The sequence below is a fragment of the Alexandromys fortis genome, unplaced genomic scaffold (assembly GCF_014885135.2).
Source record: "Alexandromys fortis isolate MF-2015 unplaced genomic scaffold, M_Fortis_MF-2015_v1.1 scaffold_26, whole genome shotgun sequence".
NCBI lineage: Eukaryota > Metazoa > Chordata > Mammalia > Rodentia > Cricetidae > Alexandromys > Alexandromys fortis.
In genome coordinates, this window is record NW_026067894.1 from 14,800,104 (window position 1) to 14,817,818 (window position 17,715).

The window sequence follows — 17,715 nt, forward strand, 5'->3', positions numbered from 1 at the left end:
TTCCACTTGTAATTTGGATCTATGAGGACCCTTCTGAATCCTAGACCTGGTTATTCCCTCTTCTAGCCTGGGGGGGGGGGAAGGGGACGGGGAGACAGACGACTTATACATTTCTCATTGTACTGTGCCTATTTGATTAAATTCATTTAGTGAAAGCTATGTGGATTTTGTTGTTTTGCTTGTTTGTTGTTTTGAGACAGAGTCTCTTTATGTAGCCCTGGCTGTCCTGGAACTCACTATGTAGACCTGGCTGTCTTCCAGTGTACAGAGAGATCTATCTGCCTGCCTCTGCCTCTCCAGAGCTGGGATTAATGGTGTTCACCACCATGCCTGGCTATGGTCTAAAACAAAGGTTCTCAACCAGTTGGTCGCGACCAGTTAGGGAATCACCTAAGACACCACTGCCTGGCTCTCTCTCTCTCTCTCTCTCTCTCTCTCTCTCTCTCTCTCTCTCTCTCTCTCTCTCTCTCTGTGTGTGTGTGTGTGTGTGTGTGTGTGTGTGTGTGTGTGTGCTGGGAACCGAACTCTGGTCTTCGAAAAGAGCAGCAGACTTTCTTACCCTCTGCCATCTCTCCACCCCCAAGGGACTCAGTTTTCAACCAAATAACAGCAATTCCTGACCCAGTGATAGAGGCATCCTCTTGGTGTCAACTTGATTTCAGTTCACTATTCTGCAACCTACTGGTCAAATGACTCAATAAATCACACCAGCAAATAAGGAGACAAAAGGGGAAATGGGAGAGATGGTGGCAATCACTGCTTTAGAACAACAAAGCAAGTTACGTGTGGTGGCACACATCTGTGATCCCAGCACTTGGAAGGCAGAGGCAGAAGGATTCCTGTGAGTTCAAAGCTAGCCTGGTCTTCACAGTGAGTTCCAGCAGAGGCTACATAGACTCTGTGTTAAAATCTAAACCAATCAGCCAAACAAACAAACTCAAGCCACTCCTTTGTATGTGTATATGTATGTGACAACCTCAAGCCCGTTTCTTCTTCAGGTGCTCTGAGGGCTGACTGGGCTAGGGTTATGCAGGGTTCTCTCTATCCTGGAGCTAGGAAGGGGGTGTAGCTTGGTGGTGGCTCACTGACCTAGCACAAGGGCCTAGGTTCAAGGCCATCATGGAAAATAACAACTTTTTAGAACATCTCTTCCTTCAGGCTTCCAATTCTAACCAACTAGAGCCCAATGAATCTAAGGATGGGTATCGTATCCTGCTGCAGGTAAGTCATGGTTCTTCCTTTAGAGATGAAATTAAAAGGCAAAAGTAGGGGCTGAACAGATGGCTCAGCAGTTAAGAGCACTGACTGCTCTTCCTAGAGGTCCTCAGTTCAGTTCCCAACACCCACATGGCAGCTCCTACCTGTCTGTAACTGAACTTCAGTTCCAGGGGGATCCAACACCCTCACACCAGAAACCACTCTCCTGCCATCAGGAACTCCTGAGGTCTCGTGCTCAGAGCAGCTGTAGGCACTTAGCTCGGGGGAAAACAAGTTGTTTCAGGATCTGCGGGTTCACAGCTCCCAACGCTCCCTCATGATCGATCTTTCCCTCCCTTGCTCATGTATTAGCTCCTCCCTCTCTTCAGTTGGATTTCTGGAGCTTGGCGTGGTGGTTGGTGTGGATCTCTGCGTCTTGTTCTGTTAGTTGCTGGATGAAGGCTCTATGATGTTAGTTGTGGTTGTTGTTCCCCAATCTGATTAGAGGGGAAGTTCAGTTCAGGCACCCACCCCACTATTGATGGGACTCTTTAATTGGGGTCATTGTTGTGGATTTGGGGAATTTCCCTAGCACCAGGTTTCTTTCTAACCCCATAGGGGCTCTATCAAGATCTCTCTTTCATTGCTCTCCCACTACATCCCTCTCGTCCCTTAACTATCCCATTTCTCCATGGTCTCACTCCTATCTCCTCCTTTCAACCACCCTCTCACCCCCAGAATGAGTGCCAGAATGCTGTAGTTCTACGACAATGGAGACTTACACCAAGTGGGTGTAAAAAAGCGTCTGAGGCCAGACAGTGTATGGCAGAGAGAGAACCTCTATCCAGAGTCCTTGAACAAACTTCAGGTCAGAATTTATTCATCATGGGCAGTCCAGGATATTGGCAATGACAGGGATTTTAGAAATCGGCCAAAGAAAGATCCAGGCACAAGAGTAGCCTTCTCAAGAGACAGGACAGACGTACTACAAGTGTTAGTGCTGTGGGAGCAGACCAGAAAACCTAGGGAGTCAGGAGTCCTGCTCAAGCGCTGGTGAGCCCCGATCTTGTCTCTCTTCCTCCTTTGCCTTCTCTTGGGAGGAAAGAACCTGGGGCATCGAGGTCAGGTGGAGGCAGATGAGAGGCCCAACTGCAGTTAGAGCCCCAGGTAAAGTCCAGATGTGTGTTGGTTAGAGCCCTGTGCCCAGTTAGCCTAGCATATCCAGGTGAATAGACAAGGCTGTCAGATCAGGGGAGTCAGCTGGGAGGGGGGCTAAGTCATGGGTAGAAGCCTAGGTGGCAACTTAGCACAGAAGAATTCCATTGTTCGCTGTAGACCAAGATGACCTTAAACCTGCAATCCTGCTGCAGCCTCTGGAGTAGCCAGGATGATAGATCCCTGTCACCAGGCCTGGCTTCTATCGACCTGTTAAGCACAAGCCTTTAATCCCAGCACTTGCAACGCAGAGGCAGATGGATCTCTAAGTTCAAGGCCAGCCTGGTTCACACAGCAAGTTTCAGGTCAGCCAGGGCTACATCATGAGACCTGTCTCAAAACAACAATAAAAACTGACAGTTGCCATCCATTGCTGGTGGGAATGCAAACTTGTGCAACCACTCTGGAAAGCAGTGTGGCGGTTTCTCAGGAAATTCGAGATCAACCTACCCCTGGACCCAGCAATACCACTCTTGGGAATAAACCCAAGAGATGCCCTATCATACAACAAAAGTATATGCTCTACTATGTTCATAGCAGCATTGTTTGTAATAGCCAGAACCTGGAAACAACCTAGATGCCCTTCAACGGAAGAATGGATGAAGAAAGTATGGAATATATACATATTAGAGTACTACTCAGCAGTAAAAAACAATGACTTCTTGAATTTTGCATTCAAATGGACAGAAATAGAAAACACTATCCTGAGTGAGGTAAGCCAGACCCAAAAAGAGGAACATGGGATGTACTCACTCATATTTGGTTTCTAGCCATAAATAAAGGACATTGAGCCTATAATTCGTGATCCTAGAGAAGCTAAATAAGATGGTGAACCCAAAGAAAGACATATAGTCATCCTCCTGGAGATTAACTTTCATTGGGCAATGAAAGCAGACAGAGACAGAGACCCAGAGTTGCTAGAGAAAGGAATGAGCGCAGGAGATGGTGGGAAAAGCCTCCTGAGGAGCCATCTGAGACAGGGCTTGACCGAATAGACATCACCAACACAGGGCAGGCCTTCGAGAGTCTTCTTCAGAGAGTACTGAGAAGATGGAATATGCCAGGGTGGCTGAACTTGGAGGCAAAATGGAGGTAGGATGTTCAGCTGAAAACTCAGCCTAGTTGTGCAGGGTCTTGCCCACATTCCAGGAGCACAGGCTTCATCCTGTGACAGCAGGTTGGTCACTGGGGAAGGCCCCCAGGGACTCCATTTCAGTCATGGAGGTTGTGGAGGACATACGACTTTCGTTTTGCTTTCTTTTTCTTTTCCTGTTATCACCTGCCAACTTTGGGAACGTTGACAAATCAAGTCATTTCCACCTTTTTAAACTAAATAAGGCTAAGGTGCCTTTAGAATAGCTGGAGTTATCTGTGAAGTTGGCATGAGTCCAAACACAGGCACAGCCCAGGAGGACTCTTGACTTAACCAGAATGCCCTAAAGGCAGATTAGAAGATTACTCCCCAGAAGTAGCTCTTCTTGGGAAAGGAAGGCCCAGGAGCCTGTGACATAGTTTTGTTCATCTCTGCTCCAGCACCTCTTAAAGGTAAAGGGCCACTTTAGACTATCACAGAGGCACAGTGTGACCAACTTACGTAAAAGGATAGGGTAGGCAAAGAGGGTGAGGTACTTCCAACCAGAAGTTTTAAGGTTTTGTTTTGTTTAGGAGAGGAGAGGGAAAAAAAAAACAAACAAACAAGGTTTTCAGTGTTGGGAATTAAACTTGGGGCCTCCCTCAGGGCTGGAGAGATGGCTCAGATGTTAAAGGTTAGGTTTCAAATCAGAAATCAACTCAGGGCCTCTCACATGCTAGGTAGAAACTCTGCCACTGAGCTCTGATCTCACCCCTGGTCCTGTAGGCTTCCTGAGTTCTGAGATTACTACAGACACAAGCCACTAAAATGCCTGGGAACTACTTTTAATTTTCCTTGAACAAAAATTTCCTGTCCTTTTTAAAAACAACAACAACAACAACTGGGTCTCACTATATAGCCCTAGTTGTCCCCGAACTCACGATGTAGACCAGGCTGTCCTCTCATTCACAGACATCGCCTGCTGGATTAAAGGCAAGTACACCACACAGGGCTTCCCTGGACAAAACCTTTTGGACACAACCAGTTTGAGATCTCTCTTGACGTCTCCACCCCAAACAGCTCCTGAGAGGTGCTGGAGACTTTCATTTTTGTATTTTGTGGGTGGGATTGTTTTCATTAGTTGTGCTGAGGATTGAACTGGGGATATCTTTATAGACTAACCCTCTGAGCTACACTTCCATACTAAGGGAAGGTGTTCATTCATTCATTCATTCATTCTTGTAGGGAGGGGAATGCAGGTGTGTGTGTGTGTGTGTGTGTGTGTGTGTGTGTGTGTGAGAGAGAGAGAGAGAGAGAGAGAGAGAGAGAGAGAGAGAGAGAGAGAACACAACTGTTCTTTCCTTCCACTATGGATTCCAGAGATCAAACTTAGGGCTTCAGTCTTGCAAGCATTTTTTGTTTGTGGTTGGATGTGTGTGTTTTTTCTTTTCTTCTTACCCCCACCCCCCCCAGACAGGGTTTCTCTGTGTAGCCCTGGAACTCACTCTATAGACCAGGCGGGCCTCAAATTCAGAGGTTTGCCTATTTCTGCAGGGACTAAAGGTGCAGGGCACCACGACTTCGACCGAAGAAGGTTTTAAAGCTCAGTGCGGCATAGTTTCAAACCCGCTGAACCAGATGAACCCAGAAAATGGATTTTCCTTTTTATCCCTACCCCCACACCTCAAGAGAAAAAGAACGCGGTTGCTTGAAACCAAGTAGACGCTCTCTGCAATACGCTCAAGCTTCTCCCAACCCCTTGCTAGAGACCAGGGAAGCCAAACATACAGGCTGAGGTTGTGGGATATCCCAGAGCCCACTGACCAGATGAGAAAAGCAGAACCGAAGGAGGAATGAGGGAAGGGGCCGCCTGCTCATTCTTCCTGCATACGCCCTTCCTAGCAGCTGCGTCTGTGGGCTCCATAATCCCCTCGCCCTCACCTCCACCCCATCCTCTGGCCGCCCACCTCTCCTCCACCCACCCCATTCATCAGTAGGAGGGCACCATATTAGTGCAGATTTCAGGGCCTGACAGATCCTTTCTGGGTGCCCCCCACATGTAACCACTTAACCCCTAGCACAAAAGGCCATGCTGAATGGGCTTGGAGTCAGTGGCTCGTGCGGAGGGGTAGGTCTCAATAGGATTTGGGGAGCTGGGTGTATGAAGCGCTCTGCTCCAGCAGCCCTCAATGGAGGAGCGGGAGTCGGGCATGTGCCGAGGGGAGGAGCCCGGCAGCTGCATCCCGCCCCCGAACAATGATTTATTCATTCTGTTGGCACGCTCAGAGAAAACAGGCTCCAGGGACCATGGCCCCACAAATCGCCCTGAGCTTCAGATAATTCCCACCACCGTCGCTGAAGTTTAGAGACCCCTCAACCCCACCCCCACCCCCTTAATTTATTACCTAAAGCTTGAGGTTCCTCTTCCCTGTGAAGCCCCGGGTGGGGGTTGGGGGGGTCAGGCAGGCATCGTCCTTCGAAGGGGCTGCACCCAGTCTCAGCTTCTCCATGGTCCTCCTCACGCCTATCTCACAGCCTGTAGAGACCCTGTAAGCGCCCCCTCCACTCCCCACACACAAAGTAAAGAAATAAACAGCAAGGCACATAGGGTGGCTTGTTTTAGAAATGTCCGCACAGGGTAGGGCACAGGAAGAAGCCCGACGATGAGTGGGCTAGCCGTGAAATAAATACCTAACAGGTAATAGGAAAGCCATAAAGGTTGCTGGATGAAGGACAGGCTGCTAGCAAAAGGTATTGTCCTTGCTGTCCCTACTCTTCTGTCCAGCCACCTTCCTCTAGCGGAATCGCTGGAAACTTTGGGGACTTGGGGTCTAGGTAGGCATGGTGGTGCATAGCCAGTAATCCTAGTATTTGGGGAAACTGAGGCAGGAGGATCATAAATTTGAGGACAGCATAGGCTCCAGATAAAGAACCTACCTACCAAACAAACAAAAGGTCAGGCAAGTAGTTTCTTTCTGGAAAAAAAAAAAAATTGTGTATGAGCATTTTGACTGCGCGTATACACTCTCCTATGGGCATGCCTGATGTCCAGCCACACCGTTGAAACCCTATTTCAAAAAACAGAACAAAACAAACAAACAAAATAACCAAAAGTGCCCTTGGGGTGGAGGTCAGAAGAGTTAGATTTCCCCAGAACTGAAGTTATAGATAGTTGTGAGCTGCCATGCAGGTGCTGAGAACAGAACCTGGACCAAGCCACCTCTCCAGCCCCAAGGCGAGGAGTTTCCAGAACAAAACTGTGACAAGTGAACCTTGCCCTCTCACCTTCATAGCTCATGTCACCGGAGCCAGACTTTAAAAAAAATCATAAATAAAACTAAAAAATCAATAATGTTAGCAGAACCAGAGTGTCAGATTGAAGTGGCCATCCTCAGACTGGCCCCTGGGCCTCCTAGCTCCAAGCTTGTAATTACCTTGTCACACAGAAAACAAATCTATTGCCGGCCTTGTCAGAGAGAGTTGGGAGATCCCGGGCAAGGAGCTTGCCCAGTGCCTGGTTGGGAAGGGGAGGGAGCAGAAGGAAGACTGGTTGAGCTTCAGTGCTGGAGGTAAGAGAGCTGGACACCGACAAGAGCTCAGAAAGTTTTCTTCCTTCAGAAGGGCTGACACTCCAGGAGAGCAGAGGGACTAGGGCTCAAGCCCCCTCCGGGACGCCTCAAGAGGGATGATTGCTAAGAGGCTGCTGCCCTCTGGTGGACATAAAGAGAACTATCAAGGCCTTCGACGCTGAAATTCCCTTGTGAAAGGAGCCCCTTTTCCTGTGATAAAGCCTGGCATCCTCAGCCGGGCGTGGTGGTGCAAACCTTCAATCCCAGCATTCCAGAGGCAGAGGCAGGCGGATCTCTGTGAGTTCGAGGCCAGCCTGGTCTACAAGAGCTGGTTTCAGGACAGGCGCCAAAGCTACAGAGAAACCTTGTCTCGAAAAACGAGCAAACAAAAAAAAAGCCTAGTATTCACTCAGACCCTTGTATCAAGAGTTCCTTTTTGTGGGCTGGAGAGATGGCTCAGTGGTTAAGAGCACTGGCTACTCTTCCAGAAGTCCTGAGTTCAATTTCCAGCAACCCCGTAGTGGCTCACAACCATCTGACATGAGATCTGGTGCTGCTCTCTTCTGGCGTCTAGGCAGAACACAGTATACATAATAAATAAATAAACCTTAATTAAAAAAGAGTTCTTTTTTGCATGGCGTGGTGGCACCAACCTTTAATCCCAGAACTCAGGAGGCAGAGGCAGGGACATCTGTAAGAACCATCTTTGTGGTCTACAAAGTGAGGATCTGTCTGAAAGAGTTCCCTTTGGCTGGCTGGGGTATGTGTGTGTGCCACAACACTGCATAAACCAGGCATAGTGGTGCATGGTACAAACTATAATCCCAGTATTCAGAAGGTAGAGGTAGGAAGATGAAAAGTTCGGGATCACTTTTAGCTATCTAGGGAGTTCAAAGCCAGTCTGGGCAGCCCAGTATTAACAAGCAGACAAACACACAAAAGACCCAGCGCCTTTGGGCTTAATATCTGTGAACCAGGAAGTGGGTAAAAAGAAGCTGAGTCAGAACGTAAGCCTGGGGTGCAGTCTCGGTTCCCCACAAGGAGCTCTGAGGTTACAATGACTCTTCCGAGATTTCCCGACCTGATCGGAGCTGGCCCGGCCTTGCTAGGTGCTGTGTGGCTAAGTTTCAAAGGGGCTAACACAGAAGCTGTCCTTATAGTGTCCCCAGGAGCTGGGCTGGTAAGGTCTTCAGAGAAGGGTTCGCTCCGTACACCACAAATGCTCAACTGTGTTACATGGACCACAGGTTTAGCTCGGGCCTCAAGTTCTGGGCTCAGGGGAACCAGTCTGTTCTTCGCGGAGCCTTGGGGATGGTCAGGCGAGCCTGAATACTCAGCTTTGGACCCATTCATCCAGCCTTTACTGGGATTTCTGGGAACCAGGCTTGGAGGCAGAGTTTCCATTTTTTGTATTTAATCCCCACAACTGTGGAGTGAGCCAGATTACTCAGACGGGATCAAGCTATTAAGTGGCTTTCACAGTCCAATGACACTTTTAAAAGTCATACTCACAATGGGACAGGTGTCATTCCTGCTGTCAGAGACTCTTCAGGCCACAAAGGGACTTGGCTGTGCTCCACCAGTGTGTGCTGTATGAATAGGACGGCTTGAGGTCTGCAGCCAGCGCATCCTCAACTGTAGCCAAGAGCCGGTCCCACGGCACCCTGCCTCAGCACCTTCCCAGAGGTAAGAGAGCCATGGACTGTAAAGTCCTGGTATAAGCCACTACCAGCTGAGAGGAAACAGGCGATCGCTGCTCCAGACACCCCTTGGCACCCCAAAGAGGACAGAGACTCAGAACGAGCGCCATCAGCGGCTGCTCCGCTCCAGCCCTGACCGTGATGGTGCTGTTTACCTGTAATCCGAATACTCGGGAGGCAGAGGCAGGTTTGCCAGTCTGAGGCTAGCCTGGGCTACATAGTGAGGCCATCTCAAAAAATAAAAACAAAACCTTTCAGCATATTCAGGCACCAACATGAAGGTTTCATCTTGTTTTGGGTTTCTTCATTTTAGTTTATCTTAGAAAGATAGAGTACTTGGATATTATACAATTTTTTTTTTTTCTGAGAATGGCTGGATACATTTACTCAATACTCTTGGTCTCTCCACCACTACACACACACACACACACACACACACACACACACACACCGCCTTCCCTACTGGGCTCTCAGAACCTAATTTTTCACATTTAGAAAACCCAGATGATTTTTGCCTGGGTCCATCTAGTTTTCCAAATAACCTGTCTTTTTGATAAATAACGTAAGTTAAATTAGACAAGACAAAGAAAAGGGTGAGCAATCAGCTTTTTCCCCCTTCTCTCGGCCTCTGAGAAAAAGAGGGAGCAGAAAAGCCCACAGCAAAGTTCACTCCCAACCAGGCCCCAGAACTTTCGAGCCTTTGGTCGGGGCCCTGTGCTTCTGCAACCTGGAGCTGGGAGCTGCTCTGTCTCACACACACACACACACACACACACACACACACACACACACCGCCCAGCAGACATAAAAAACACCACATGCCGTGTTTCATCTGAACGTTAGCAAAGAACCCAAGTGTTCAACCCCAAAGCGTCCTCTAATCACCCTTAGGCTGTAGCTATTCCAACTCCCTCTTCTCATTACGTACCCACCACAGGGAAGAGTGAAATCAATACACTGAAAATGAAAAACCTTTAAGGTGAGAGAAGACGGGACGGGAAGAGGGGACGGGAAGGGCATGGATAAAACCTAAAGCACTACAGCCAAGGGACAGAGAGGTCTGGTGACTTGTTCTCAGAAGGCAACCATCTGAGGTTGACACAAGCTTGTACACAAAGCCAAGCCTCTTTCCCTAGTTCACTTTGAGAGTGTTGGCAATACCCAGAGGCCTCCACTCCTACACCTGTCAAGTCTCAGTATAGCCCTGATTGCCATTGGCTGCTGCAACAGCCCCATGGGCTGGGAGACTGTGGGAGCTTCGCGGAGGAGCAGTCTTAGTGTCCCCAGGCATCAGCTCCATCCCTTCCTGAGCAGGATGCTGGACATGCAGCATTGAATACGTATGATCATGCCACATTCTACGGTACCTTCAGTCCAACCATAGCCCGGTGAGCCGAACAAAGTTAGTCTACATAGGCATTCTCCTCCAGTTAAGGGGAAAAGTTCAGAGAACGACTTATCACACACTACTTGTACGCTACAGACAGAACAAGGTCCCACAGTCATCTCTACTACCCCATCCCACGTTAGAAAGCTTTGCAAGCCACCGGGCATGGTGGCTCCAAGGGATTTACACCCTCTTTTGGCCTTCTTAGGCACCTGTACATATATGCCACACACACACACCCCACATGCAAATAAAAATAATAAAACATTGCACAAAAATAAAATTTTTAAAAATACTTCTTTTTGAGACAGGGTCTCACACTGCAGCCCTGGCTGGCCTGGAACTCACTTTGTAGACCAGGCTGGCCTCGAACTCACAGAGATCTGTCCACCTCTGCCTCCTGAGTGCTGGAATTAAAAGCATGCGCCACCACAACTGACCAAAGAGTACTTTTAAGAAGTGTTGCTAGCAATTCAGCTCTAAGCTTTTTTTCCCAAGTCTCTCAACATCTACTTCTCAAAAGTTATTAATTAAATAATTTTATGCGCCAGGCATAATGCTACCCCCAAAACAAAAATAGAGACAGTCTGTTTTCAAGGGATTTATTATCGTCATTGCTAAAACAGACCCAAACACAAGGTGACAAATGGCGATAGGAGACCCCAGAGAGCAGGGAGCATGACATAGAACATTCAGCCCTTCTAGTGACAGTGGTCAGGGCTGTGTCTGAGGAAGGTGAAGGTAGAAAAAGTGTTTTGAGGATTATATATTAGCCAAAGAGGGAGTTTGGAGGCGAAGGCAAGCCAGGAGATTGAAGGGGGCTTCAGAAGGCCCCCGAGGCTGAATGTACGAGAAGGGAGCGTAGATGGAGGCCGGGAAGCAGGGTTTTCTCACGCAGAGCCTGCTGGGCCCTGAGGAGTGTGATAGGAGACATGGAAGAGTTTGTTTGATTAGATTTAAAAAAAAAAAATTTATAGATTCATTTGTGTGTATACACACACACACACACACACACATATATATATATATTTCATTCATTCATTTATGAATATGTATCACCTGAGTACCTGGGAATTACAGAAGGTTGTAAGCCACTGTGTGGGTGCTGGGAATCAAACCCAAGCCCTCTGCAAGAACAAGTGCTATTTACTTGGAAGCCATCTCTCTGGCCTCTAATTTTTTTTTTTTTTTTTGTCTGTTTGGGAGACACAGCATTTTATTATTATAGACCCGGCAGGCCTGAACTATGTCAATGAGGCTAATCACTAACTTGTGGCAATCCTCCTGCCTCTGCCAACTAAGTGAGTTTGTTTCTTTCTTTCTTTCAGACAGTTTTTCTATACAACAGTTCTGGCTGTCCTGGAACTTGCTTTGTAGACCAGGCTGGCCTTGAACTCACAGAAATCTGTTTGCCCTTGCCTCTTGAGAGCTTCACCACCAGGCTGAGAAGTTTGTTTTTGGGATTGAACCCCGAGTCTTGTGCCTGCTAAGCAAATACTCTGCCAGGGAACAGCCCATCCCCATGGGAAGGTGTGATGTCAGGCAGTGCGTCCTCCACACAGTATGCATATGTAAAGGTCACCTTCTGGCTGCTATGTAGATTGGATGAAAGGGAAGCAGAAACAGAAGTGGGGCCCTCAGGAGACTACTGCAGTACCCTCGAAAGAAACGGAAATCCGGAGCATAGACTGGCTACAGAGCTAGATAAGCGAGCCGATTCGAGATGCAGATAGGAAAGAACCTAAAGAAGGTCCTGGAAATGGACACGAACGCTCTTCATTTTTCCTACTTGAGGGATGGGGTACAGTGATAATTAATTTAAGATTTATTTTTTATTTTAAAGTTATGTGTGCGTGTGAGAGTTTGTGCAGGTGCCTTGGGAGACGAGAGAGGGAGTGAGTTCCCTGGAGCTGGAGATACAGGCAACTGTGAGTCACATGATATGGATACTGTATGGGATCCGGGACAGCCAGGAGTATGTAAAGAGACCCTGCCTCAAAAAAATAAACAACAACAAAAAAAGTAAATAAATAAAAGTAATCTCAAACGAGGGAGACGTTTGCAGTGAAGTTGAGGTGATGGGGGTGCTGTGGAGATCTGAGAGACTCTCTGGAGACTTGGGAATAGGATTTGATACTTTATTGGAGGAGACGATACAGTTTATGCAACTGTGGACTGAAATAAATTAGACAAGACCGGAGATTAGTTTAAATGACTTCAATACCACACACGCCTACTCACAAGGAATGAGGAAGAGACGGAAGGGCCGACACTGACATCCAGTATCTCTCAGACTTAGGCTCTCATTCCTCCTGACATGAAATTTAGAAGATGGTGGAACTGAGTTCTACTGGAGTTAAAAGGACAGACCTTGGACAGATGGTATAGGGCCAGGCTGAAACTCCTTAATCTGATCCTGTCAAAAAGGTGAAAGCATGGGGCTGGTGAGGTGGCTCAGAGGATGAGAACGGGCTGAGTTTAATTTCCAGCAACCACATGGTGGCTCACAACCATCTATGAGATCTGGTGCCCTCTTTTGGTCTGCAGGCATACATGCAAGCAGAACACTGTCTACATAATAAATCTTAAAAAAAAAAAAAAAAAAAGTGGAAGAGGCCAGAAAGCATGCCTTTAATACCAGTACTTGGGAGGCAGAGGCAGGTACAATCTGTGATTTTGAGGCCAGGCTGGTCTACAGAATGAGGTCCAGGATAGCCAAGTATACACACAGAGAAACCCTGTCTCAACCTGCAAAAAATCCGACCTCCTGCAAAGAAGAATACACTCTTGGGGCTAGCAAAATGGCTCAGCAGGTAAAAGCACTTGCTGTCAAACTGGAGGACCCGAGTTTAATCCCCAGGACCCATAAGGTGGAAGGAGAAAACCAACCCTTGCAAACATACACACAAGTATAAATAAATGAAATGTAGGAAGATTTAAAAAAAAAAAAAAAAAGAATGTATTTCCCCAGAAACTCAAGGAAAAGTAATTTATTTCTCAGGCACTGAATTTCCTATATTTAGTAGCCAGTCCTTCTTTTCATTTCTCCTAAAAAAAGAGCATGTGGGGAGGTTAGAATACTTGCTTGATCTAGGCAAGACCTTCAGTTTAATCCCAAATAATTTACCACTCCAATAGGGCATGTGGAAAAGCAAAAAGGGAGGAAACCGGAGCCTCCCTTCTTGGCTTTTGCTTAAGGGGTAAGGAGAAGTCTGCTTTAGGTGCAGAACACTCAAAGAGAGTGGCAATAAGCTTGACCTTGGGCCAGAGCAACACTGAAGTACACACAAAGGCAGCTAAAGAGAAAGTGCCATGTAGCGAGCGGCATGAGTCACACCTGATGGAGATGTATAACCAACTCCTGAGATGGCTAAGACCTGACTTATGCCTGATCACACAATGATCATCAGCTGCCTGCATATGCGTGGGCCTATGGGCAGTGCCCACCTGGCAGTTCGGGGTTGGCAGCCCATGCCTACTTAAGGGCTGGGAGAGGATTTGCCCAGAGAGAGAGAGGTCAAATGAAAGAGAGAGAGAAGGAGAGGAAGGAGAGAGAGGGGAAGAGAGAGAGAAAGTGAAAAAAGTCCTGGAATAAACTGCAGCAAGAAGAGCTCCGGGTGTTGCGTTTTTCCTTGCTGGACGAGGTGGGACGTGACAGTGCCACTCAGAGGATGGGGCAAGTATTAGAGCGGAAGCTCTCCCCCGACCAGCACTGCATTCAGACCACTCCAGAGGGATGGAGGGCAGCGAAGGGCAAAGGCAGCACACTGTTATTCTGGACATAGAATTTCCTGGGAGTGAAACATCCTGAAGATCAAATACTGTCTGAGCTTGGGCACTGACTGACCTAGGAATGAGCACTCTCGCTGGACAGCAAACCCTGCCCTCAGGGCAATGAGATTTATTGAAAACCTACATACATATTAAAACAGCTTTATACACACTCTCCCATTACAAGATTACAAATATACAAATGTGTGTTCTGTAAAAGTCAGCATCCTGAGTATTAGAAAACAAAAAACCCTAGCAATGAAAAGAAAACCTACATCTTAATTTCATCAATTAAATTGGCTGTTTTATGTCTCTCAATAAAAGACAGACACAATCTCCCCCACCTTCCCATGCTCAGCTTTCGATACTGGAATGGCTTTTGCAAAGCAGCACTGAGTTCAATCCTGAGGGGGACAATTGGTCTATACTTCTGGAAGCCCAGTGGCAGGTCACAGAAGGTGAGTGACGGCAGTTCTCTTCAATGTTTTATTAAAGTCCACAGGTCTGCTCTCAATATTAGGGATGAACTATTAAAACGCTCTCTGACTGGTGAGGGCAACATACTCAGCCCAAGAGATGCAATAAATAGCGGTCAGGTTTCTTCTTGTTGGCAGAGGAGAGGCTCACAAACAAGTGCTTTGAGCCTCTAGTCCCAGGGAAGGTCTGTCTTCCACAGACTACCCAGTGTGGGTGGACACCGGGTATAACCTTCATCTTCCTCCCACGCTCCAGAAAGTGAACTCGGTACCAGCTCACGTCCTTCTGTCAAAGGTAGTAAAGGTTAATTAGACATCAAGGCTAGACGCTTGCAGGAAACACAGAAGGAGCAAGACTGATGATGCACCAGCCGGCTGGGCGGTTCCCAGGTCCTCCATCTAAGTCACTCGCACTGAGTCCTGGTTACCATGCTACGGGTCGCGTGGGTGTGGAGGAGTCATCCCAGTACTGGCTTGCAGTGCTTTCTGTAATTTTCTATAATGCCACACTTTCTTCCTCCTCCAAACACCTCAATTCAAAGTGGTGTTGACCCAGGAAACTGCTAAGAAAAATGTCAAGTGCGGAACAGAAGAACTGAGACTTCAATTATTCTGTAAGTCGCTGCTGGAAACTGTAGTGATAAGAATAGTGGCCGAACTGGAAAATAACACCAGGAAAGAAAACTGCTATCGAGAGCCGTGGCAGGAAGAACTGGAAACTCTGCCCACAATGCATCCAAGGGAAGGAGAGAGGTCATTGGCGCAAACGTCAGTCCCACATTGGGGGCCAGACCTACTTGGAGCAATTTTAGCAGATGCTGGCATCCTGAATAGTGTTAGCTTTCCAAGTATCTGAAGATGCTTCGCTTTGGGCCTGGACTGCTATTATCTGTCTTTAGCCGTTTTGGGGACGGTGACATCATTAATGATGGCCCCTTTCTTCTCACCTAGAGAGAAAACAGAGGGAGTCAGGGCCAGCTCAAGACTCATACAAGTATACAAGTGCCTACCTTCAGTGAGTTTTTTAATAACTCAGTTAAACCATAGATGATTGAAAAAAAAACCCACAAGAAATAGAAACTTTGAAGGCAAATTTAAAACCTGGTTGCCTATTGGAGTAGCAATTCACCTATACATTCTTTTTCTTTTTTGAGACAGGGTTTCTGTGTAGTCTTGGCTACCCTGGAACTCGAACTCACAGAGCTTTCCCTGCCTCTGCCTTCTGAGTGCTGGGATTAAAGGCATGTGCTACCATAGTCTAGCAAATCAGATCCCTCCCGCCCCCAAGACAGGATTTCTTTGTGTAGACCTGGTTGTCCTGGAAATCACTATGTAGACCAGATGGCCTCAAATCCAGAGATCACCTGCCTCTGCCTCCCGAGTGCTGTCCCCTATGTATTCTTGAGAGGTGTAAAATTCTAACACTATAGCAAACTGTTAGATCAGAATTTTTTGTTTCATTTTATTTTACTTTTTTTGGGTGTGATATATGCATGAGGGTGTGCCGTGCGTGCATGTGGAGGCCAGAGGATGCTGCGTCTCCCTCTACTGTTCTTTGCCACGTGCCTTTAAGATAGCCTGTCTCTGAACAGAAAGTTCCACCTTCTCTGCCCTGTGTTAGGGCTGCAGAATCACACAGCCATACAGCCATGCCTGGCATTCTATATGGTGCTAGAATTCAGATTCAGGCCCTCGGGCTTGCACAGCAAGTACTCTTACCCACTAAACCATCTCTCTCTCTCTCTCCCTCCCTCCCTCCCTCCCTCCCTCCCTCCCTCCCTCTTTCTCTTTTCTTTCTTCCTCTTTCTCTTCTCTCTCTCAACATACACACACACACACACACACGTTTTTTAAAATTAAATCAAACAAATCTGAGGCTGGAGAGATGGCTCAGTGGTTAAGATATTTGCTCCTCTTGCAGAGGATCAGACTCCATTCCCACATGGCAACTTGCAGCTGTAATTCCAGTTTCAGAGGATCAGGTGCCCTCTTCTGGCCTCCCCAGGTAACAGACACACACAGAGTACATACATGTAGATGCAGGTAAAATACAAACAAATCTTAAAAACAAAAACAAACAATCAAATAAACCCCAAATTCCCACAAATAAGCGCTATTTGGGGAGTACCACATCAGCTCCCAAATTCTCTACCTGAGGCTTAGACGATGCCTTTGCTGCCTCTGCCTTGGTGGGAGAAAGTGTATGGAAGACAAAGTTTCTTGAGTTTCGGGGAGCGCTGGGGTTGAGGTCAGACAGGGTAGCAAGTTTCTGAAGCACAGTCTTGGGCTGGTTCAGCAAGGAACCCGTCTTCAGCTGAGGAAAGAAGAGTTACCTGATACCAAACTGCAGATACTGAAGCAGCCCTTCGACCTCCCTCTGTGAATGACACAACACACTATCATCTACAGACCATGACGTCAGAACAACAGGGTCCCCACTAACCTGGTGAGCACTTCCTGGTCTGATGGTTTCAAAAGGGTTACTGGGCACAGACTTTGATTCCTGAACAACCACAGCACGATTGGCTGGAAAGAAAACACAGAAAGAAGTGTTCTGGGCGGGGCTGGGTAGAATTCCTTCTATATTCAAAGAAGCTAAGAAGACTTAAGAGCTGACTAAGAACTCTTATTATATTCATGACCTTAAAACTATAGCAAGAGTTGCTAAGGAGACAATGAAGTCAAGATTATCAATTAATCATTAACAAGGACTAATTTAAGGGGAAAAAAGCAGTTGGTATAAGAGCCCACTTATGAACACCTATGTTCAACCCCAGCTCTAACCCTTGAGCCTATAAATCCTGGGCAGTTCAAAGAGAAGCTACAATGCACCAGCCAAGCCTCAAAACATGAAGCAAACAAGCTACACAAGCCTAAGGACAACTCTGCTGGCCAACAGCTCAGGAGCCAACCTCAGCCTCTCCTTACCTCCACGGCCCCTTTAAGACAGTATTATAGAAATGTTTATATTAGCTGCCATAGTCCCTGAAGGCTAGAATCTCCTCCTGGGCTCCAGCACTGACAACCCAAGCAGCTAGACCTAAGAAGAAGCAAGAGCTCACCATTCTTCTGCAGCGCTTTGGCTGTAACTTTCTTGGCTAGTATCATAAACTGACTGTCTTCCCCAATGTCCTCTTCTTCAGCAGCAATCTTCCCCTGTTGAACCTGAATACGAAGATCATACAGGATCAGCCAGGTGTGGTGGTACATGCCTATAATCCCAGCACTTGGGAAGCTGAGGCAGGAGGATTACCATGAGGTTGAGGCCAGTCTGGGATACACAATGAGTTCCAGACCAGTCTGTTTTCAAAACAAACTCATGAAACAT

At 47.3% G+C, this 17,715-nt stretch overlaps 1 protein-coding gene across 2 annotated transcripts in view; it reads right to left on the reverse strand.

Annotated features, from left to right (window-relative positions):
• Positions 1-13,834: 13,834 nt before the first annotated feature.
• Clspn (claspin) overlaps positions 13,835-17,715 on the reverse strand; it is a 35,263-nt gene continuing 31,382 nt past the window's right edge. The window contains exons 22-26 of one of the 2 annotated variants that reach the window (XM_050155863.1): positions 17,450-17,552; positions 16,831-16,913; positions 16,540-16,701; positions 15,185-15,334; positions 13,835-14,673 (exon numbers count right to left, since the gene is read on the reverse strand). In XM_050155863.1, coding sequence (XP_050011820.1) covers positions 15,224-15,334; positions 16,540-16,701; positions 16,831-16,913; positions 17,450-17,552 — 459 coding nt within the window. In that variant the 3' untranslated portion in view covers positions 13,835-14,673; positions 15,185-15,223. Of the gene's footprint in view, positions 15,335-16,539; positions 16,702-16,830; positions 16,914-17,449; positions 17,553-17,715 lie in introns of both variants that reach the window. The other variant, XM_050155855.1, reaches the window with a different exon arrangement.